This window comes from Exserohilum turcica (genome assembly GCF_000359705.1).
Source record: "Exserohilum turcica Et28A unplaced genomic scaffold SETTUscaffold_11, whole genome shotgun sequence".
Taxonomy (NCBI): domain Eukaryota; kingdom Fungi; phylum Ascomycota; class Dothideomycetes; order Pleosporales; family Pleosporaceae; genus Exserohilum; species Exserohilum turcicum.
Genome location: NW_007359926.1, coordinates 329,567 through 350,216, shown reverse-complemented (window position 1 = coordinate 350,216; position 20,650 = coordinate 329,567). Strand labels below are relative to the sequence as shown.

At 53.6% G+C, this 20,650-nt stretch overlaps 8 protein-coding genes across 8 annotated transcripts; 3 read left to right on the top strand and 5 right to left on the bottom strand.

Annotated features, from left to right (window-relative positions):
- Window positions 1-515: 515 nt before the first annotated feature.
- SETTUDRAFT_145572 (uncharacterized protein) lies at window positions 516-1,463 on the top strand. The gene has a single exon (XM_008023811.1). It carries the CDS (start codon window positions 602-604, stop codon window positions 1,439-1,441), a length of 840 nt encoding a protein of 279 aa, XP_008022002.1. The 5' UTR covers window positions 516-601; the 3' UTR covers window positions 1,442-1,463.
- Window positions 1,464-2,277: 814 nt separating this feature from the next.
- SETTUDRAFT_158701 (uncharacterized protein) lies at window positions 2,278-2,876 on the top strand (the record flags this gene model as incomplete). Its single annotated transcript, XM_008023810.1, has 3 exons — window positions 2,278-2,301; window positions 2,326-2,690; window positions 2,828-2,876. 3 exons carry the CDS (start codon window positions 2,278-2,280, stop codon window positions 2,874-2,876), a joined length of 438 nt encoding a protein of 145 aa, XP_008022001.1.
- Window positions 2,877-3,656: 780 nt separating this feature from the next.
- On the bottom strand, window positions 3,657-5,114 carry SETTUDRAFT_102576 (uncharacterized protein; the record flags this gene model as incomplete). Its single annotated transcript, XM_008023809.1, has 3 exons — window positions 3,657-4,421; window positions 4,485-4,565; window positions 4,716-5,114. The coding sequence occupies 3 exons, from the start codon at window positions 5,112-5,114 to the stop codon at window positions 3,657-3,659; spliced, it is 1,245 nt and encodes a 414-aa protein (XP_008022000.1).
- A 339-nt stretch (window positions 5,115-5,453) lies between these two features.
- Window positions 5,454-8,239, bottom strand: SETTUDRAFT_45368 (uncharacterized protein; the record flags this gene model as incomplete). The annotated part of the gene is made up of 4 exons (XM_008023728.1): window positions 5,454-6,360; window positions 6,410-7,836; window positions 7,893-7,987; window positions 8,066-8,239. 4 exons carry the CDS (start codon window positions 8,237-8,239, stop codon window positions 5,630-5,632), a joined length of 2,427 nt encoding a protein of 808 aa, XP_008021919.1. The 3' UTR covers window positions 5,454-5,629.
- Window positions 8,240-8,553: 314 nt separating this feature from the next.
- SETTUDRAFT_36723 (uncharacterized protein) lies at window positions 8,554-10,045 on the bottom strand (the record flags this gene model as incomplete). The annotated part of the gene is made up of 2 exons (XM_008023680.1): window positions 8,554-9,448; window positions 9,495-10,045. The coding sequence occupies 2 exons, from the start codon at window positions 10,043-10,045 to the stop codon at window positions 8,554-8,556; spliced, it is 1,446 nt and encodes a 481-aa protein (XP_008021871.1).
- Window positions 10,046-10,911: 866 nt separating this feature from the next.
- Window positions 10,912-12,024, bottom strand: SETTUDRAFT_167034 (uncharacterized protein). The gene has a single exon (XM_008023808.1). The coding sequence runs from the start codon at window positions 11,928-11,930 to the stop codon at window positions 11,094-11,096; it is 837 nt and encodes a 278-aa protein (XP_008021999.1). The 5' UTR covers window positions 11,931-12,024; the 3' UTR covers window positions 10,912-11,093.
- Window positions 12,025-13,966: 1,942 nt separating this feature from the next.
- SETTUDRAFT_145560 (uncharacterized protein) lies at window positions 13,967-16,327 on the bottom strand. Its single transcript, XM_008023807.1, has one exon. It carries the CDS (start codon window positions 16,307-16,309, stop codon window positions 14,333-14,335), a length of 1,977 nt encoding a protein of 658 aa, XP_008021998.1. The 5' UTR covers window positions 16,310-16,327; the 3' UTR covers window positions 13,967-14,332.
- Window positions 16,328-17,748: 1,421 nt separating this feature from the next.
- Window positions 17,749-20,064, top strand: SETTUDRAFT_158695 (glycosyltransferase family 8 protein; the record flags this gene model as incomplete). Its single annotated transcript, XM_008023806.1, has 4 exons — window positions 17,749-17,781; window positions 17,839-18,761; window positions 18,821-19,520; window positions 19,612-20,064. 4 exons carry the CDS (start codon window positions 17,749-17,751, stop codon window positions 20,062-20,064), a joined length of 2,109 nt encoding a protein of 702 aa, XP_008021997.1.
- Window positions 20,065-20,650: the final 586 nt, after the last annotated feature.

Here is a 20,650-nt window from a genome sequence, read left to right as displayed (position 1 = left end):
CACGTCGATATATGGGCGGAAAGCCTCGTCGATCTAGCTCTATGATCCATTGAACAGAGACTGCTCTTCGACAGCTGATAGCTTGCGATTGACGGAGGCTGTCTCTGATCGTGGCTTGGTACCGCGGAGGCGTCGTCGGAGCGTTGTTCGTGGAGCGTCGTATAGCATAGGCAGCTTGGCGCTGGCTTACAACACGTTTTTCTTGAAGCGCGCGAGATGCTAGAAGAACTCTACCTTCACGAGAAGTCTGTACAGAGCGTTGTTGTCGCGGCATAGTGGTGGTTGTGGAGAGTATCGCGTCAGGTTTGGTGGGGTGGGCCACTTACTGATGTGGGCCGCTTACTGATCCCGCACGTTATGCATGCTGACGTCATCCAGTCGCCTTTTTCGCTCATTGCATCGGCGAATGGCGCGCCCCTGTTTCAGCGTCAAAAGCCTTCACCAGAAGCAGATGTCTTATCGTCGTCTTCCTTTTTCGAGAGTAACATAACTAGCAAAGCCACCGAGATCCCTTTGCATATTGCCACACGCAAGACTCCGTCGTGCACAAGGTCAAAGCTCAGGATCAAACACACACAAGCTCGAGAAGACAATCTCCATCATGACTGCCCCTCCTCGGCACCTAAAGGTCTTGCTTACGGGCGGCGCACGAGGTATTGGCAGAGGGCTGTTCCGCCATTTGCTGACTGCCGGGCATCAAGTCATCATCCTAGACTCCAACAAGGAAGAACTAGAGCATATCAAAACGCGCGCGCAAGAGTGGTCAAACGGCCAGAAAGAAACATGGCACGCACTGCAATGTGATCTCAGCGAACGCACACAAGTCAAAGCCGCTGTCGAAGAAGTGAAGCAGAAATTCAACGGCACCCTTGATGTCCTCATCAACAACGCCTTCCCCACCGACCTCTGCATCTCAGAGGACCGGCGCATGGAAGCCCCCGGAGAAGACACGGAGAGAGAATGGGATCTGAAGCTAGCAATAGGACTCACGGCGCCATTTCTGCTCAGTCGCTTGTGCATCCCGCTTCTGGCTGCCGGCTACTCGACGCCGCATTCCCCAGGCACCATTATCAACATGTCGTCTACACGCGCGCACCAGGCTGAGCCAGACCACGAGGCTTATTCGGCCGTCAAAGCCGGGCTGCTGGGCCTTACCCAATCCATGTCTGTGTCGCTGGGCCACCGCTACAACATCAGAGTCAACGCTATTATCCCTGGATGGATCCACGTGCTAAATGAGAGCAAGGCGGGTGACCAAAGCAGTGCAGCGTGGGACCAAGGCTTGACGGAGGACGACGCAAAGTGGCATCCTGCGGGGAGAGTAGGCAAAGCAGAAGACATTGCTAGGGCTGTGGAATATGCAGTGTGCAATGAGTTTGTGACGGGCGAGGAGATTGTCGTTGATGGCGGCGTTGGGCGCAAGATGGTGTATCCTGAGTAAATATTGGAAGCCACTAATTTCACCGGACTTCGTATTCGTCTACATACATGTTGCGCCTCCTGACGCTACCGAAGAAGCATTCCAATGCCTTGTTTCCATTTCTACATCTAGCATTCTGGGAACACTACTGCCGCAAAAATCGCTCAAAGCTTATTCTAGCAGTGCTAGAGATAATGTTTGAACCCCCCCGGCTGAACAAATGTCCAACCGAATTGTGAACATTATTGATCAAGAGAAAGTTAGTGCCTATGTAACGTTTCAAAGATGTTGAGGCCTTTTCTAGTATACTTTTGTACTAGGTGCATATATCAAACAGCAGTAGCAGGCATGTGGAGGAGGGCCTTACAAAGCCATCAAGCTAGTGAGGGACGTTTAATTAACGTAACGCTACGAAGCTGTGGGTCAATAATTGACGTCAGCAACATAAGATTCAATAGCAATGACGGTATATAGCCTTGAGGGGTGTTTTCCAGGCCTACGAGGTTGAGGCGCTGGTCATAGTGGTGTCCAAGAGGGGTGACCAAGTCGAGGCTGTTCGTGCACAAACAAGAGCTCCACCGACATGTAGTGATTGCTATGAAAAACACCACAACAGACACCAATGCGGAGATGTATCGTCTATGTAGTTCAGAATCTCACTATATTAGAATATGCGCATGCAGAGCAATCATATGAAAGGCGTCACGGATTTTGGTGGCAGCATTGACAACGAGCTGTAGTGGCAGCGCACCACGTGATGTTCACTGCGCGATCACAACCACACTATTCGAACCGGCAAAATCGATCGTTATACATTTCAGGTACTCGTCATTGTTGCGCGTGTATGAGGGACGCGGATGTGGGAAAGCGGCCGACCAATGGTGCGGGCGGGGCTGGAATTTTAGTTGCCGCCGAGGAGCCAGCAGTGCAATGTCCACTCTCAACAGCCATCTTTACCCAAAGCCATGAATGACCATACCCAAAACACACTGTCGCAGCATAGTCCGGTTCGAATCTGCTTTGGCTTGAGAGCTCAAGATATTCCAGGCGAACCATGTGCTCGTCCGCTGACTCTTGCAAATGCCTTCATGGAGTTACATTACGGACGGAAATTCGACTGGGACATGGACCATGTGTACACACCAGCAGGCATAGACGAGGTTGGGGAGGGGTCAAAAAGAAGGCTATATATGTTTCTCGATGTCAACAAGCAGCTGCGTCCTTCGCCGATACCCTTGCGCTGCGTCAAAGTCGTGAATAAAGATATATTGTGACTATCAAGTACCCTTATACACCCCTGAATCTTCGCTTACATCTTAGTTAGGCTTTTCGAGGACGCCAACTTCAATGGCGTTCGAATATTCTCCAACTATTACCCTTGGGGGGGGGTCGTGACGGATCTTGTAGCTCAAACGATGTCCAGCAGCAACATGTCTCGAAGGTTACAGGGGACTGAAGCGCGTGATTTGCATGCTAGAAGGACTGAGATTGGCAACTTTTGGCGCAACGGGATTTGATATTGTAGCTCTATTTTGAAACAAACCCATAGACAACAGGTATACCCTAGGGTTAAGGTAAAAGCAAGAGGTAGAAGCACGGGATTTGTAGCAGCAAAGGTTATTGGAGAACGTCAAGTCCAATACGACTCGTCATTACGACAGTACGTGCGACGACGGCGGAAACTGTACAATCTTGACGCTGAGACTGCAGGTACAACACCTTTTTACTACTTTTTTCTTAAAAAGAAAAACAACATAGAGCGACCCAACCAAGGGAAGATAATTCAAGAGAAGAGTCTTGGATAAAACTTAGGAACGTGACTCACACAGCTTCCCTACTAAACTACTTTCAAAAATATATCTGTGATATCTATCAACGGCTGTAGCGTTTTGGATGCAGGATACTATGGGTATATTACTTCTTACATATTGTGTACAAGGTAGAGGGCATGGTAACTCACCGCTATCTTATGTTGTGTACTCCACTGCGTCAGCGGGCTGAACTCACTCATCAAACAAGCAGACTATTGTAGATAAGAAGTGTTATAATGGTAATAGTAAAAGGGAAATAACCTGGGTTTAGTAGACTTCATTTAAGTGGAAATTATGCGTATAAAAATGAAAACAGGTAGTCTAAGAAGTGTGCACATCCCTTCATACCCCCTATACTTCAAACACCCTTTTACAATCGCCAACTAAGGCCACACCTCACCCCCCACCCCCCCAACCTCCCAACTTCACAAAGGTAAAGATTCTCCCTCCACCACCTGATTTGTCCGCTCCTCCTCGCAATCCGCCACATCAAGCGCAACAGACGCATCGCGACGCACAAAAGTCCTGCTGAGCCCCGTGTTAAGCGGAAACCCCGTGTGCGCCGCCGCCACACTGCCGTTTCGACGCACGCCAGACCAGTGTCTGACACAGTGGCCTAGGACCGCCAACTCGGGCGGGAGAATATACGTATCATGTACCAACTCGCTTCTGCGCGCGTCCTGCTCCGCAAACTTGAGGTATTTCCTCTTGGTCTTGCCAAAGTCGACGGGAGAAGGGTATTCCTCGTGGAATCGAGTTTCCAGGCTGCCGTCGGCGCGAACCCGGTCTTTGGGGCCAGCTTGTACGGCTGTTGTTGCGGCTTGTCCTTGCTTTTTGCTGCGGGACCGCCCCGCAGGCTCTGGGTGCCTGCGGTCGTCTAGAGTGCGGAGGTAATACGTTCCGATCACGTGGTTGATGACGGGGTCGAGGATCGCGAGGCCTCGTGAGTAGAAGCGGCCGACTGTGATTTCCAACGTGTCGAGATGGCATGCCGAGAGCCTTGTCCTGTTCAATTGAGAAATCAGGGCCTCGACAAGCGGGCGCTGTATGAATCTCGGAAGGCCCAGTTGAAGCATGACGTTGTAGAGATGTATCTTGTCCAGAAGCGGCGTAGGAATATCCATTGCTATTGGACCGCCCGGGTTTGCCAGAAGTTCTCGGTGCTGTTTGTTTTCTGCTGTACGCCACTTCTTCGCTCCGGGATGATCGACATCACTGCCATGACTCTCTTTGTTTCTGCTATCCATGTACACCTTCACTTTATCCAGCCATGGCAAAACGTATTCCTCAATCTCCTTGGCACGTATAAAAGCCATCTGGTCATCAAGCTCCTTCTCCGCTTGATTCTCTGGCTGATCCTCTGAATTATTCTCAGACTGATCCTCAGGCTGTGACCCTGACGCATTCTTAGCTTTTCGCGCAGGCTGTTTCTTGGTCTTAATGGTAGGCTTAGCCTTGGATTTCGTTTTGGGCTGCTCCTTTACTGGTGGTTGGCGATGGGCTCGCGGATAGACGACCGGTAAATGCAACTGGTCGTCACCAGGATTGTACGTGAAATGATCTCGCGCGGTACTCGAACACAATATCAGCGTCTCGCGACAAACACGTCTCGATATAGTTGTAGTCTCGTCCTGTTCAAATCCCGTTATCCATTCGAAATCACTGCCCCATCCATCTCTTGCTTCGCAATACAATGTCCTAAAGTGTTGCGTGTCAATGATGATTTGCACGTCGTTTGTGGATTTGGGCCCAGCCCTCTGCTTGCACACTTCAATCTGATCTAGATACTGCCCATATGCCTGTTCAGATGCTTTCTTTGCTTCCTGTTCCAAGTACTCTTCATAGGCAATCTCCACCCTTCCACTTGCATTGTAGACCACCATTATCTGCTAAGGTTTCTGTAGTTTAAGAGGATGTGGAAAATTTTTTGACAATACTGGCAGAGGTTGTAGGGTCGCACCATTCAGCAAGACTTGAGGTCAAGTATCTGAACAGTAACTGCTTAATACTCGCTTTTCTTTGTTCAAATGCAGTGCATCACCCTAATCAACACACCTTCCAAAGACGGCGAAAATCAGACGCATTGCCTTTGATCCTTTTCTGGATTCTGAACAAAGAAACAAGTTTCAAAATCGATGTCCTAAAAGCCGCAGGGTGTTTATTTTCATGTTTTCATCCAACAATAGACTTGGTGGTTCATCGGCTGTGACTAAAAGAACAAGGTTTCTTGAAATACTCGGGCCATTGATACGTGCTGAACTAACGCCAGCAACACGGAATACATGACAGACTTGATACTTCGCTGCTAGCCAACAAAAGGATAGATCATACTACAGTCCTCCTTCATCAACTGTCACATAGAAAGTACAGTCTGTAGCATGATATGCATGTGACGATTCTACTTCTTGCCCATACCGCCACATGCCCTCTCTAGCGTCAAGAACGCAAAATGCCCTCCAACAACTGGCCTGGCAAAGAACCATGGTCCAGGGAAGCCGCCGTCACCCTCAGTCACGTACAGATCAGTAAAAGGTCGGTCCGTCACCGTCTCGTTCAGCCACAAGGCTACACGATCTAGGATCTCGGAGCGAACCTTCTTGCTGGAGACAGCTGCAGCCTCGAATTCCCAGTCTGACTTGGTATACAGGTGGCGGGAGTCGAGCGGCAGACCATACTTTTGCATGACGTTGGCATACCAGTCGCTTTGCATGCTGTAGATGGAGTCTGGGATGAAGTCGTGCGTTATCGCTGTACGGCCAGAGCTGCCCTTGGAGGGCGTCAAAGGTCTCTGCTCATCGTTGTCGCCAGATGCGTAATATTGCCCCTCGACTTTGGATGACGGGTTTGTGAAAGTAGGGTGGAAACACAGGACGGCGTCGGCGTACAGGGAATACAACGTCGTCCAGCTTCCATACCAGTTATAGGCAAGCTTAGCGTGTGTGCCATCACGCGAGATGCCATATTCCTGCCACTTTTTGATATACGTGTCAGAAATGTTACGGTACTTGTCGGCGTCACCCGGTCGGTCCATGAGATCTGCAATCTCGCTGAAGGCCTTGATGCCGACGATACCTTTCAGTGCCAGATTAGTCTGAAGTGGCAGCCATCCTGCAAAATCATCAGTAGACACTGATGGCATAATTAGCGAACATCCGAAAGTTATTTGGTGTATACTCACGCTGATTATGAGGTTCCAGCGCATCTTCGACAAGATAGCCGGTCCATTGCTTCCATAGGTCGTAGCTTCCCTCAAGCCATTTCTTAGCTTGGTCGATGCCCTTTGTCTTTCCACCCCAGACTTCATCAATGTAGTCAATTCCGTCGTGTGAGGAGACGCTTGTCAGACCAAAAACGCTATCGCTATGCTCTTTCGAATTTCCATCGTGACCAATCGACGACCACATAGACTGAGCTTCTGACCCAGAGTTATAGGTCAACGAGTTGACTAATGCTAGGCCCATAATGAGCATGTCTCCGCATTCTTCAACAGGCATGTACTCGTCTCTTCCATCGGCATGTCCGGTAAGATTTGGAAAGTGCGCGCCGAGATCATGCATTGAGTATTTGTTGGGATATTGGCCACTGAGCTGATGTTCAAGGAGCGGCTCAAGGAGATATGCCAGCCACCGGGGTTGCGTGTAGAGGAAGAACGGGAACGCTGGGAAGATGACGTCGACAGTCTGGCAGTTTCCGTTTGAGGAGATCTCCTTCAGGAAGAGCAGCGGATTTTCCTTGGTGCCGGAGAAGCTGGTCGCACCCATCGCTTGCCGTGCAGACAAGGCGACGATATCAACGTAGTTGGTAGAGCCGGATTCGTAAGCGTCAATACGCAGCTGCTCAGAGTAGTTGCTTGCCAGGCTCTTGGCTACGTCAAAGTCACCGTAGTGAAATTGAATGAGCTTGTCTTCCTGAGGGAACCAGGACTCCCACAAGGGCCGCATGAAGGTGAGACCGCGTGCAGATGCATATTGTGTTATTGGGTTCTGGACATGAGTAATGGTGAAAAGAACGCTACCACTGTTAGTCTTTGACGCAGCACTCGTTTCTCCGAGCTTGAAAGACTTTGCAAAGGCGAATACTGGTTCCTCATCCATGATGGCACGGAAATTTCCATCCACTTCGTTCTGCAAGGTCCCGGTACGGGCGAACCTCTGGCGGAGCAATGCCGAAGTTCCGGATTCGTGACGCACATCGGCTGGGCCTGTGAAATGCAGCTGACCCCACTCGGGCTGATCATTCGTTTCTGTGAAGAGTTGCTCAACCTGGCGCTTTACTTGCCACGTCTTGAGCTTGTTCTTAAGCTCGGGTGCCACGTGCTGAAATAGACTCCATTCTATGAGACTTTCCCTCTTGCCGCTGACCCATTGTCCATTCACATCGACATATACATTGACATGGACGTTGCCTTCTACATGTATCGAGAGATATGCTGCTGGGATCGTCTGTCGCAGAGTTGACGTGGGTGTGATGGGGGAGAGAAAGGACAGGGTAATTTCAACGTTCTTTGCAGATTGTAATTTTTCGGATGCCTGGAGGGAGTAGGTGAGATTGGTAGTGGACGCGTCGTATTTGGCGCCTTTGTATACGGGGTAGGCTATCGTATAGCTGCGCGACCAACAAGTCAGCGTGGGATACGTCACGGACAGCAAGTTCTTCTATACTCTTTGTCTTTCTTGTCCAAGGAATCATGTGGTCTCCCAAGTAGCGGAAATACTTGGTTTGAATCAGGAAGCGATGCAAGCACGCCAAATCCAACCTGCGCAGCACCTTGTCAGCACAGTACCTCATCTGGCCTGGCCGTAGCTGGGCGCTGCTGAGATGGAATGAAACGTACCTCTGCGCCCGTCCAAAACATGGGCCATTTGCTCCAGGGCTCCTCTCGCGCATTCTGGAGCCACGTGCTCAGGTACGGATTTCTAACGATCAACGGAAGAACCGGCGGCTTCAGCGTGGAAGCATGGGCAACGGCGGCGAGAAGCGCCGCGGTGACAACACCGAGGGAGCGCATCGCAGCGGCTCACGCACAGGTAATGATACAGCCAGAAGGATGGGATGAATACTAAGACAAGGGGCTCATGGGAAGTGGAGCTAAACGCGACATGTACAACAGGATCGAGGGTTGTGTTGTGGTTGAAGCTGTCGGCTGCCATGGAAGCTTGGGGTAGCTGCTGCAGTCTGCGGGGTTTGTGGAGCAGCCAATCAGCGACATGTGCCTTGCATCATCGCGTGGGCCGGTCATCGCCCCATGTTTCATCTTGCGCGGCCTGCCCTCGCGACCACGACAGCTCAACCACCATGATTCCTGCCGACTACCAACCGCTACTACTGCGAACGGCGCGCGGCATCACAACCATCAGCACATGTTGCTCCATCAGGCTTCTGTATGCCCCGATGCTTCCACGCAGACGCAATGATACCCATCAACGAGGAAGCTGACCGACCCTGCTCTTCGCGTTTCCCCGGTGGCGGTGTGGACGCCCTTTGCGTGATTGGCTTGACAGGGCTGGGGGTGTACTTTGCCCGGTCATCTACATGGTTTGCTGGAGGAGGGCAGTAAGCAGTAGATGATGATGATGGAAAACTGCTCTTCTGTGGAGGGGTTGGAAGTGGCCGTGTTATCAACCCCGAAGGCTCCAATGCGATCGAAGGCGGAATAGAGAGGCGATAGGATTGCGGCGGTTTGAGCGTATCGCTATGGCGCTGAGATGCCTCCTCTTGGGACTCTTTGTCTGATGGTTCAGTCTTGGAGCTGGGCGCGCCGACTGGAACGTATGAGCGCAGTTGTCCCGTCTTACCCGCCTGCCGCATTCTTGGTCCCACGTATGACGGTTTGCGCGTCTTGACTGACGGGCGTCGAGTTAGACTGAAAGTCGCCGTAGCCTGTTCTCTCTTGCTACGAGGTCCTGGTCTTGGACCTTCATTACTGTCTCCTTTACCATCTGGAATGCGACCCTGCTGTCCATGGCTGACGGCGTTGCCGGTCTCTTGGTCTGCGCTTGTGCTACGCACGCTATCGTCTAGTGGCTCTATCACAGAAAGGCCATCCTCTTCACCCGCACCACTATGGTCTGGGCGAAGCACTCCCAGGTCTCGCAGCTGGTTCCAAGTGCGGTAGTAGTACCGGAATGTCGCGAATGGCTGGTCCACGGGGTCGATGAGGGCAAACTTGTAGAAGCGTTTTGGCTGTTCTGATCCGGCGCGTCCACCATGGATGAGACTGACCAGATCAGCACACTTCACTTCTGTATCAATCTCGCACTTACTTTATCCCCCTGATCTTCTTTGCATGCTGTGTATTGCTATACTCCTCTATTTGTCGTTGGATGCGCTTCCTGCCGTCTGCGCGATGTACTCGTATCTCAATGCAGGCTGTCTCGTCAAACGTATCTGCAATTCCTCTTCCACATGAGTCTTGTCTCTCTGGTGGTGCAAAACATAGCATGCGCTTTTCGATCCTCTTCCTGCCTTGTTCATCTTCGGGGCTCTCGAATAAACCAAACATGGTCTTCCCTCGCCAGCCCTCTGCTTTTCCGGTCGACCAGTTCATAATTTGCAGGCCATCGATGTACAGTTTGAAGAGGAAGTATTGCTCATCAGGCACTGGCGGTGATACAAGATAACTTATCCAGAATGTACCGCCTGGCACAACGGGCACAAACACGCTACATGTTGACGTCTTGTCGTCGAAAAGCTCGGACGTGAAGCCGGTGATGCCACGAGCTGTGTAATCGTCTTTGGGATCGGGGTAGTATTCGGGCAGCGTTCCGATATCGAATTGAGAATGCAGTTTGATGGTTATGCTGCGGTGATGCATGGCGGCGGTCGTCTAGAGGCCCAGTGGTGTCTGCAAGGATGCTGGTATGGTGGAGTGCGAGCATATGCGATTGCCTGCCCAAGGTGAAGGCGACAGGAAGCGACTAGCGCCGTTGCCTTATTTCAACATATCTCCATTTACTTGGAGATCGTCACAACACGTGCTGCGGGCTAAGCTCGATACGCCAACAGCAAACAGACCAGTGATCGCCAGCATCCAAGCTCCGCGAGCCTGCTTACAAGCACTAAAAGTGGCTATTTGGAAAAGCCCGAGATATTATCTAAACCAAGATATGCCATGTTACTGAGGTAAATGAGAATTCAAATTTAATGCTCTCACTGCAATATCCTTGTGTGATAGAGAGGAGACAGCCACTCCATATAGCATTGACTCACTGACCAAGTATTATGTATTCGGTCTTCATACTACTGTAGCTATATTCACACCTATATACCAATCGCTTTCCATCTCCTTTCCCCAACACTATAAGCATGAACGAGATCTTGACCACGCCTCTCTCACCACTACCATCACATGTATGGAGAAAAAGAAACCACGCATTTGCCACAAGTGCGGCGCAGAAGGTCACATTGCACACCATTGTAACACTGAGCCAACTCAAGACTCCGCTCAGAGCAAGATTGCTCGTGACAAGTCTAGTGCTCAGAAGTGAGTGGCGAGAGTAAGAAAGAATTGATTTTTTGGTTCCTTTCTCAGATATACAGGACTGAAGGGATTTGCCGACACAATGTCAAGTGTCAGGATTTGGAACAAGGTCTCCCTGGATATGTCATGGCTGAATATAGTTTTACATATTTGCTTCGTGGTTTCCACAATAATATACAGATGAAATTTAAAGTTCATCTCGCTATCTAGCCTTTTTACAACTTCTCAGTTGCTCGTGAATGATCATATCAACTCCTCGGTGTGTGTGTATCTTGAGACAGCCAGCTGCTCTGCTTGGGGCTGGTCCATCAAAGCCATTGCTCCTCAGGCGAGCAAAGAAAATTTTGGGATTTAGGAAATATCGGCGACACTGTACAAACTCCTACTCTTTACCTTGGCCAGATCCATTCTTCTCCAGATAGTCCTTAATGCTGAACAAGCCTGTCCCCCTCTCAAGCGGCTTTGCTTGATTCGGACTGTGCTTCCAGCCAATCATGTAGATTAACCTAAAAGTAGCGGGTAGGGTTCCATCCTCATTGCCATGGAGTTCCCTGTAGATTCCCTCGGCTGCAAGTAGTACATCGCGATGTATCGCACCCTTTTCTCTGGCCAAGACTGCATTCGACTCGCCCATGGCTTGCAGATCCTTCATCAACGAGAAAGTGTCGGGGTAGTCGACAACAATATCGTCGACATCGACGGTGAGAAGGTTGAAGCCGGCTTTTTGCAACAAGCCACCGACGTCTTTTACATCTGCCAAAGGCGAAACATGAGTTGAGACACCACCTCTTCGATCGAGATCTGCTAATTGCAGCGATGTGCGCAGCTCATAAAGACTGTCTCCGCCCATCATGACGGCGATAAAAGGACAGTCGGGCTTCAGTATATTGTTGACCTGGGCCAAGACCGAGGGCAAGTCGTTAATCCAATGCAGACTAAGGTTGCTCAGGACAGCATCAAAAGTGTTTGCCTCATAGGGCAAAAGCTCTGCTGTGTGGAGGACCTCTCGCACAATGTCGATTTCTTTGTTGAAGGGCAAGTCTGCATCTCGGTACAGCAGCGATCGGGACGTGTCTGCGGCTACAATGCTGCCCACACGGCTGGAACGCGGGCCTTTGTCTGGAGCATCTTCAGACGGCATTGTAAGCGCTCGGGGCAGATTGCATGCGTTTGCACCGAGATCGAGGACTTTGGGGAAATGCCGTTTAATATCCTGCATGTCTTAGCAGCTGCCCGTTGGCGTAGACACGTCAAGACGGCTTTACCAAGATGCGCTCACATAACCGTGAAGCAACCTCGTCCCTCAAGTAATCCACACTCCTGCTCATCTCGACATCGCTTGCAGCGCGTTCTTTCTGCATCCATTTTTGGCGGCCACTGAAGATCTCGAGCGTGGGGGCTCCGGGGGCCTGGACGGCGTAGCGGCGCGTAGTTTGGAGGGGGAGGCACGGCCGCCTTAATGGCGGGATGAATGCGCGGATGGAGAAGCTGGCCATGGTGGCAGCGCGCAGTGCAATTGACTGCGCAGAAGGGAAATTGGCCTGACGAGAGAGGGAAAAGAGGCGAAGTTGGGCATGGGCATGCCGAGCGATACGTCAAGATGATAGCCTGCAGCTAGGCGGCTCGGTACGTACCCGTACGCCTGCACTGCGCGGCCAATCGGCGTTTGGCTCCACCGAGAGACTTGTCCAGCAGTCGGCCTGCACATTCCCCACGCAACACCCAAGCCGGCGAGGAGGAAGATACGGAAAAGGAAAGGGAAAAGCAAGAAAAAAAAAAGAGAACATGGCACAGGCATTCCCCTACACGTACTACGCATGCGACTGCTTCGACAGCAACAGCGTGTCGACGGCCAAGGAAGCCTCGCACGTGCTGGCCGCCACCGACGACGACGAAGAGACGCTCGACCCGCGGAACCCTCGCTCCAACTACGCCCTGTACCCGCTCGAACACCTGCTCTACTGCGAAGACTGCCTGCAGATACGCTGTCCGCGCTGTGTGATCGAGGAGACGCTGAATTGGTACTGTCCAAACTGCCTGTTCGAGGTGCCCAGCTCCGTGGTCAAGAGCGATGGCAACCGATGCACGCGCAACTGCTTCAACTGCCCCGTCTGCATCTCGCCCATGATTGTCAATCTGCTCGAGAACCCCGACGTCGACCACGGCGCAACCGACAGACACGTGCTGGCGTGTCCGTACTGCCATTGGAGCACGGTGGAGACGGGCATCGAATTCGAGAAGCACACGGGCGTATATTCGCAGATTGCGCGTATAGCAAACGGAGGCAAGGCCATACCATCGAGCAAGGAGCGTGACAAGGAGCGCGAGAGGCGCAAGGAGCTCGAGGCCCAGCGGCGAGACTCGAGGAATCCGCACACGTCGTCGCGCAACTCGACCATTGTATATGCGGGGGGTTACGAGCCGCCCACGCGTGACGAGCTCTTTGCCAATCTGGCCGCCTTCTACAAAGCCGAGCTGGACGCCCAGACGCCTTCGAATCCGCTCGAGATGAACTTCTCCTCGCCAACGGCATACTCACGCATCATGAACCTCTACTCGACATCCAGTGCCAAGAAGTCGAAGCGGACCAAGCCCATGCCCATGAGAGAGGCTGCGTCAGAATTAGAGGGCCTGGTAACCCACGACCCGGCCGCCGACGCTGCCGCAATTGAGCGTATCAAGCGCGGCGGCTGGGGCAGCACATTGTCGCCTGCCCAGAAACTCGCCCAGCTCGACCCCTACGCGCGCTTTGAAGACGAACTCAGGCCCATCCCAACGCTGCTGTGCACAAAACGCTCCAAGCGCTGTCGGTCATGCCGCCACATTCTCGCCAAACCAGAATCAAAAATCACGTCGACACGCTACAAGATCAAGCTGCTGGCGCTCAATCACATCCCACGACTAAGCCTGCGCGCACTACCTCCTACCAACCCGCCCGTCCCGCCCATGCCGGGCTCTGCGCCCACTCCGCAGCAGCAGCCGCTCGACTACAACGCACTGCGGCCAGGCATCCCCGCCCACTTTCTCCTCCACCTCAGCAACCCTCTGTTCGACCCCATACGTGTCACACTAGCCACATCGAGCACGACGCCTGGAAAAGTCGCCTCTCGCGTTACCATACTGTGCCCGGAGTTTGAGGTTGGCGCCAACACCGACGTGTGGGACGATGCGCTGTCGTCGTCTCCCGCCCCCATGCCGCGCCGCTCCACCATCAACGCCGAAACGGGGCAAATCGAAGCAGGCAAAATCTGGGACAAGGGCCGCAATTGGACGAGCGTGGCCATTGAGGTCATCCCGGGCTTCTTGGACGAGGGCGATGAGGAACTCGATCAAGACGACGATTTGCTCGAAATACCCATATTCGTGCGGCTGGAATTCGAAGCTGACGTCAATGCCGAGGAGCGGGGGTTGGGTGACTCGAGGGGTAACAAGGGTGAGCGGGAAAAGAGGGAAGAGGCCTTCTGGACAGTAATTGGGGCGGGGAGGATTGCGAATGCGTAGATGCGGCTGCGACTGATGCTTTGTTTGTGATACCCTCTAATGATGTGAAGTTGAATTGATTTCTCATGCGACAAATGAGCCGCTTTGAGCCAAGCCATGCTATCCAACCATGGTTTGGAATTAGGCAGAGCCTCCCGCATCTTTCTTCTTCTTCCTCGTTACCATGGTATCCAACGTCGCCTGGCTCGCTTCCCTCTTATGCCCTACCTTGACGTCCGCCTTCTTAGCCGTGCGCTTTGCTCGCTTTGGGCTCTTTGCTGAATCCGAATCTTGCTTTTCCTCGTAACCATCGGCATCTTCATGGCCCTTGACTTGCCCATCCGCTGGCATTGCTCCAGGAGGACCCTTGGACCCTTTTGTCGGCCCTTCGGCCTCGTCGTCAAACAGCTTGCGCCAGCTTCCATCGAGGACTTGAGGCGAGTTGCCGTAAAGATTGACATGGTATGCGTTCTTCATACCCTGGAGACACACATCCCTTCGCGTGGGAAAATCAAACATTGGCTTGGGATACGTCTTTACATGGCCATCTTGGCCTGCTCCAGCCGCGCCGTCACCTTTGATCATACATCCCCATTTCTTCTGGTCCGCAATTGGTGCTTTGTGTGGTTCGTAAATATACTTCTTGTCAAACTTGGCAAGCTCCGGTACATATCTGCGGATGAAATTTCCCTCTTTGTCCCATTTCTGCGGAAAGGCTATGGGGGAATAGCAACGGTAGAATTGGGCGAAAAATGCCGTGCAAGATAGCCATTGCCAGTTGCCAATATTGCACGCTGCTTCGTGGTCAATGAGCCATTCTTCAAACACCTCGGCACCACGTTCCCAGTCAATGTAGCAGCCGCCCCTGGTGAGAAAACACGCAACGGCGTGGCGGCCAAGATGGTGAATCCAGCCTTCCTGCGCGAGCTGACGCATGAGTGCATCGATCCAGGGAAACCCGGTACGGCCTTGTTTCCATCGTTGGAAATGGGACTCTGCTTCTGCATTGCCGACTACGTATTCACCAGTGATGAGGCCAGAAGCAATGTCGACTTTTGAGGGGAGATGCCAGGGGATGAAGCGGCATTGCGGGTTGTTGTAGGTCTGACCAAAGGAGTATCCCAGGGATGCTTGCGCGCCAAAGTACATGTCACGGAAAAGCAGCTGGCCTGTCAGACTGGTGGGTGGTTTCGAGGCTTTGCCCTTGTATTTGTCGGCAACATCCTGGGCGCGCCAGTAGAAAAGACGGCAGCTCAGGGAGCCAAAGTGCATGTGTGGGGATAGTAGGGTAGTGGATTGTGGCTCGAACGCAGTTGGGGCAGTGTTGGGCTTTTCAAAAGTCGCCGTGTATTCTTCGTTTGCGATTATTTCATCCAGAGCTTGCAACGCCACTGTTTCTCCGCCGCGATGAGGCGTTGTTGCCGGCTTCAGCCCCAGCTCTTCCATTGTTGGTACCGCGAAATCGCCATTTGGCCCGGCCAAGGCGGTGTATGAGGCTTCATTACCATCTCTTTGGACGGAATTGATGTCCGGATGGTTGTCTGGCTTCTCTTGGTCAAACTCCAACTCGACCGCTCCGGGATCCGGCAGTGACTTTGGTGCTGGGATGGGTCTGGGGACTGGCCCCATCTTCTTCGCCGCTGCCATGACCTGGCTGATACTCATGGTCGGCTTGTCATTGTTGTTGCTGACCAAGTCATCCGGATCGTACAAGGTCCTTCCTGTCTTGACGATGACATGGACGCCCGCTTGCTTGGCAATGTCCATGACCTTTTGATCACGCTCTCTTGCATATGCATCCGTGTCCTTTTCGAAAACCAAATGCGTAACCTTCCATGCCCTGAACAGCTTGGGGAACAGCGTCTGAGGGGCTTCACGGATGAGGAACAGTTTCGACTTGGGGTTCAGCTTGGTAATGGACTTGGACAGGTCATTCTGGCAGTCGAGGAGGTACTGCCAGCGATTGGGGCCGACGCGCGCTCGATAGACATAGTGGGGGTCCCAGGTCCACAATGGATAGAGGCATTCGGGATTGAGGTCCAGAGCAGCTTTGAGGGCTGGGGAGTCGTGGAGGCGCAAGTCGGTCCGGAACCAGTAGATGACTCGCGACTTTGACATGTTGCTTGAGGAGTGCTGGGTGCGGGCATGTGCAGGCAGTGAGGCTCGCGCGAGTGGCGATGAGGAATGTGACAAGCAAGCGCAAAAGAAGGAGGAACTGTGGCCGTGCTGAAACTACAGAGGGTGCTTTTTCCTCTGTGCTAGCGGGAGGGCAGGGCATGGTTGGCCGCATGCAGTCATCGATCGGGGCTAAGTGCTCGCTAATCTTGGAGGGGGGAAGCAAGCCAATCGGCCTTGTTTTCACCTCCGACATGGGTGAGCGACCAAGTACATGTACGTACAGCATGTATGGTGCAGCTGAGAAACCTACTGTAGGCAGGTGGGACAGACGGTAGACGTCGTGGTGTGCGCGCGCGATGGGACACAGAGTGCCGAGGCGGGTTCAACAATGCGGTGCCAGGCATGGGCAGGCGAGTCGATGGGCGAGTGTTGCCATGGCAGGCTTGCAGTGGATGAAATGTGTAAGCGGGGCGGCCAAACAAATCAGCTGGCGCGGTCTTGGCCCGGGAGGGGAGAGGTGGAGGAGGCGAGGGGTGCATGTGCTGTGCATGTGCTGTGCATGGCCTGACTAGCGGCCATGGGCGTGGGTGGGGTGGAGAGGACGAGTTTTGGTGGGCTGGCCACGGCAGCTATAGTATAGCAACATTAGTGTTAGCATTGGCCTTGCGACTTGGAGGCGGGGTCAGGGCAAAGTACCAGTGCCAGTACCGTATTATGCCAGTGCCCGTGCTAGGTCGGTCTATGTGCATGTATGTGTATGTGTACTTATGTAGCATGTAGGGCTGGGCCGGCGCGCGCCATGACAAAAGCAACGGCTCCATTAGCGCATGGTGCCGTCATGGTGGCCGGTAGCCTCGGGAGAGCAGGCAGGGAGAGCTCGGGGCGTGCAGCGAGGGGCGAGGCGTGAGGGGTGAGGGGTGAGGGGTCATGATGGTCACGATAATGGTGGTGGTGGTGGCGGTGGTGGCTCTGGCCTTAGCTCCCTCCAGCCCGCCCAATGTGTCGAGGCAATCTCCCAACAGATAATAACCCACGCGCTGGCACGGCACGGCACACACACACACACACAATCACTCACACTCGCACTTTCTCTCACATAACCATGGCCGCCTCCGGTCGCGTGTCTGCCTATCGCTGATTCCTCAAACAGCCCCGCGAGCCTTGGTCAAATCACAAGAACAATCACAATCATACGGCCTGCCGCGCTTGCCAGCACTGCTGCCGTTGTCGCTGCTGCTATCCGCATTGGGTCCCCGTTGCGCTGCAGATCAAGCGCCTACGCCATTCCCATTTCTATATTGTTGCTGCCACTGCGGGGGAAAAAACAGTCACGCACTGCCTCGAGAGCTGTTCAGACTTTGCTCTGAATCCCCCAAACGCCCGTCCGTGGCCCTTTGTCGCCTTGTTTGCCAGCTTCCCCGCCCCAATTGACCACGAGCATGGCGCAGCCCTTGGAAGATGCGTACATCACGGTAGGCTTCTCTGTGCGCGCCCAAGGCCCACGGCACCCGCGCTGACACGGCCCACAGCTTCTGATGAGCGACTCGTATCTGCCCGGTGCCGCAGTCCTCGCCCACTCACTGCGCGATGCAGGAACCACCAAGAAGCTGGCCGTCCTCGCCACGCTCGACACGCTGTCGGCCGACACGGTTGCGGAGCTCAAGGCCCTGTATGACTATGTCATTCCCGTCGAGCGCATACGCACCGCAAACCCCGCCAACCTTTATTTGATGGGCCGGCCCGACTTGGCCTTTACCTTCACCAAGATTGCTCTGTGGAGACAGACGCAGTTTCGCAAGCTGGTATACCTAGACGCTGACGTGGTAGCTCTGCGCGCTCTCGACGAGCTGTTTGACATCGAGGCCTCCTTTGCTGCCGCGCCCGACATTGGCTGGCCAGACGCCTTCAACTCGGGTGTCATGGTCATCACGCCAGACATGGGCGAGTACTGGGCTCTGCAGACCATGGCGGCCACAGGCGACAGCTTCGACGGCGCAGACCAGGGCCTGCTGAACCAGTACTTTGAGCACCGTCCGTGGCAGCGCCTCAAGTTTACCTACAACTGCACCCCGAACGCCGAGTACCAGTGGGAGCCCGCCTACCGCTACTACAAGCGCGACATCGCCGCCGTCCACTTCATTGGCAAGAACAAGCCCTGGTCGGGCCACCATCCTGGCGGCAGTGGGGTATATGGTGAATTGGTAGCGCGGTGGTGGGCAGTGCACCAGAGGCATCTGCACAAAGCTGAGACTGGACAACAAGCTGCTGGTGAGACACATGATACTCATAATGAGCCCATGAACTCTCCTTCTCCTGTCCCTGCTCCGGCAGAAGCATCTGTCATCACTACCGAGCCACCCATGACTGCACTTCGTGATGAGGCCCAAAATGTTGACCAAGGTGTTGCAGAGCCCGCTTTCGAAGCCCCCCACATGCAGTGGGACGCAACCAAGTATGCACCCACACCCGAATGCCTGAATTGGCTCGGTTTGGCCATGCTAACGCCCCTAGGTTCGAGCCGCCGTCGCAATCCATCCCCGAAGCCGCCAACTTCCCGACCCAGACATACACGTTCAGTGACAGTCCTTCGCTCTTCAAGGCGCCCCGCAACTATCCAGAAGCGCCCAAGGACATGTGGTACCAGGTACCGGAGACTGAACCCAAGCCTGCTGACATGCCTAGGCCTATCTTTCCGTGGGAGCAGGCTGCCGACCGACCCCAGCCGACGCGTGTGTTTGCCGAAGACCGTTCGCCAGAGCCCACTCCTACCGTCCAGTCACCGACTCACGCCTTTTCCACTGTACATTACCAAGGAGATGATAAGACGCCCGCTGCACAAGAGACGGAGCATGTTTCGCATGAAAAAGCCGCAGACAACCAGTGGCAGACTTTCCAACAGAGCAATGTCAATGCATGGGATAATGTTCCGGGAATTGATAGTTATGTGCGCGCCATATCCGACATGAGCGGGAAACGCGGTAAGACTCAGTCTCTCCAAAAGACCACAGGCACAGACGACATTAGTTCGCCGCTGCTGGAGCGCAGAGATCGCCGCGAAAGCCTCATCCTCACCGACTTCCCCTCTGCAGTTGAGCGGCCGAGCCTTCCCGTAACCCCGGCGCCAGTCCGTCGCCCCATGTTCTGGGGCGAGGAGAGGAACCAAGCGGGCGAACTGCCTTCTGCTACCGGTGTGCCCGACCAGACCGAATGGGTATGTCCATAATGCTTCTCTTACTCCATGTACCTTCGGATTGCTTGAACATATCTTCCATCATGATCAGATCTAACTTTGAACCATCAAGGATCCGGAGGAGAAACTGGAGGAGCTTCGACGCTCATCGCTCATCGAGTTCGAGCACTTGAAGAAGGATGAGCACCCCGACCCACCACGGCGCGAGCTGCCAGAGCACTCGATCGTAGGAGCGGCAGATTCAGGCGACTCATCCGAACAAGTCTTCACCAGGGACTTTGCGAGTAGCGAGTCGGCATCAGAAGTCAAAGAGAGCTCTGCCCAGCACCACCATTTGAGCCAGCACTTTACTTCTTCGTCTTCCAGCACTTTTGAGCAGACGTCGTCCAGTTCCACATCCCAACAGGCCATGTCCAGTTATTCATCGGGAAGCGATGACCTTGTGGTAGGCCAGCAGGTCCAGGCTGGAGGAACGACGTTTACCGTGCCGTCTTTTGAAGATGACGGCTCCCAAGTCAAGGCCGATGGAGCGCGTCTGAGCCCAACGCAGACACGAGAGGAGTAAGGTCAAGGCTCACCAAGGGGACAATGACAGGATGAAGCACTTGGGTCTCTGGTGGTGGTGGTGGTGGTGGTGTTTGTTTGTTTGCTTGTATGGAGGACGTTGTGACGGAGCGTTTGTTGGCACTGCTTTTATTTCCCGTCTCTCATTGGCGCGCTCACACCAGCTTCGGCATTGGCATTTGCATTGTGTAGCGGTTGACTTGGTTTACTGGTCATCATCAGCATCAGCATCAGCAGCATTGTCAGGCTCTTCCCCGCTGTCCCTACTGCCGACGCCGTCTGATGACTATGTATGCAGGGTTTTGTGGCGCATGCATGCACGGCATGGCATGGAAGTGGAAGCATGGGCGGCGGCTTGACGGTGGGTCCGCACTAAAGAGCTTGACTTTGGCGTGTCGTCTGCCATGGGCGCATGTGCATGGCTCAGCTCAGCTACTATTACTGCTAGTCGTGGTCGCTCCTCCAAAATGCCCCGCTTGCCCCTCCCTGCCCTCGCGCCGCGGTTTGCTGCCTTCACACAACCACCTGCCCGAATAATACCTGCTCCAGCCCATAGCCCGCGGGTAACCGCCTCGACCTCTGCCCGA

Excerpts from the sequence above, each read along its gene's own strand:
- SETTUDRAFT_145572 (XM_008023811.1), top strand. The coding sequence starts at position 602 with ATGACTGCCCCTCCTCGGCACCTAAAGGTCTTGCTTACGGGCGGCGCA.
- SETTUDRAFT_145560 (XM_008023807.1), bottom strand. The coding sequence starts at position 16,309 with ATGTCAAAGTCGCGAGTCATCTACTGGTTCCGGACCGACTTGCGCCTC.
- SETTUDRAFT_167034 (XM_008023808.1), bottom strand. The coding sequence starts at position 11,930 with ATGCAGGATATTAAACGGCATTTCCCCAAAGTCCTCGATCTCGGTGCA.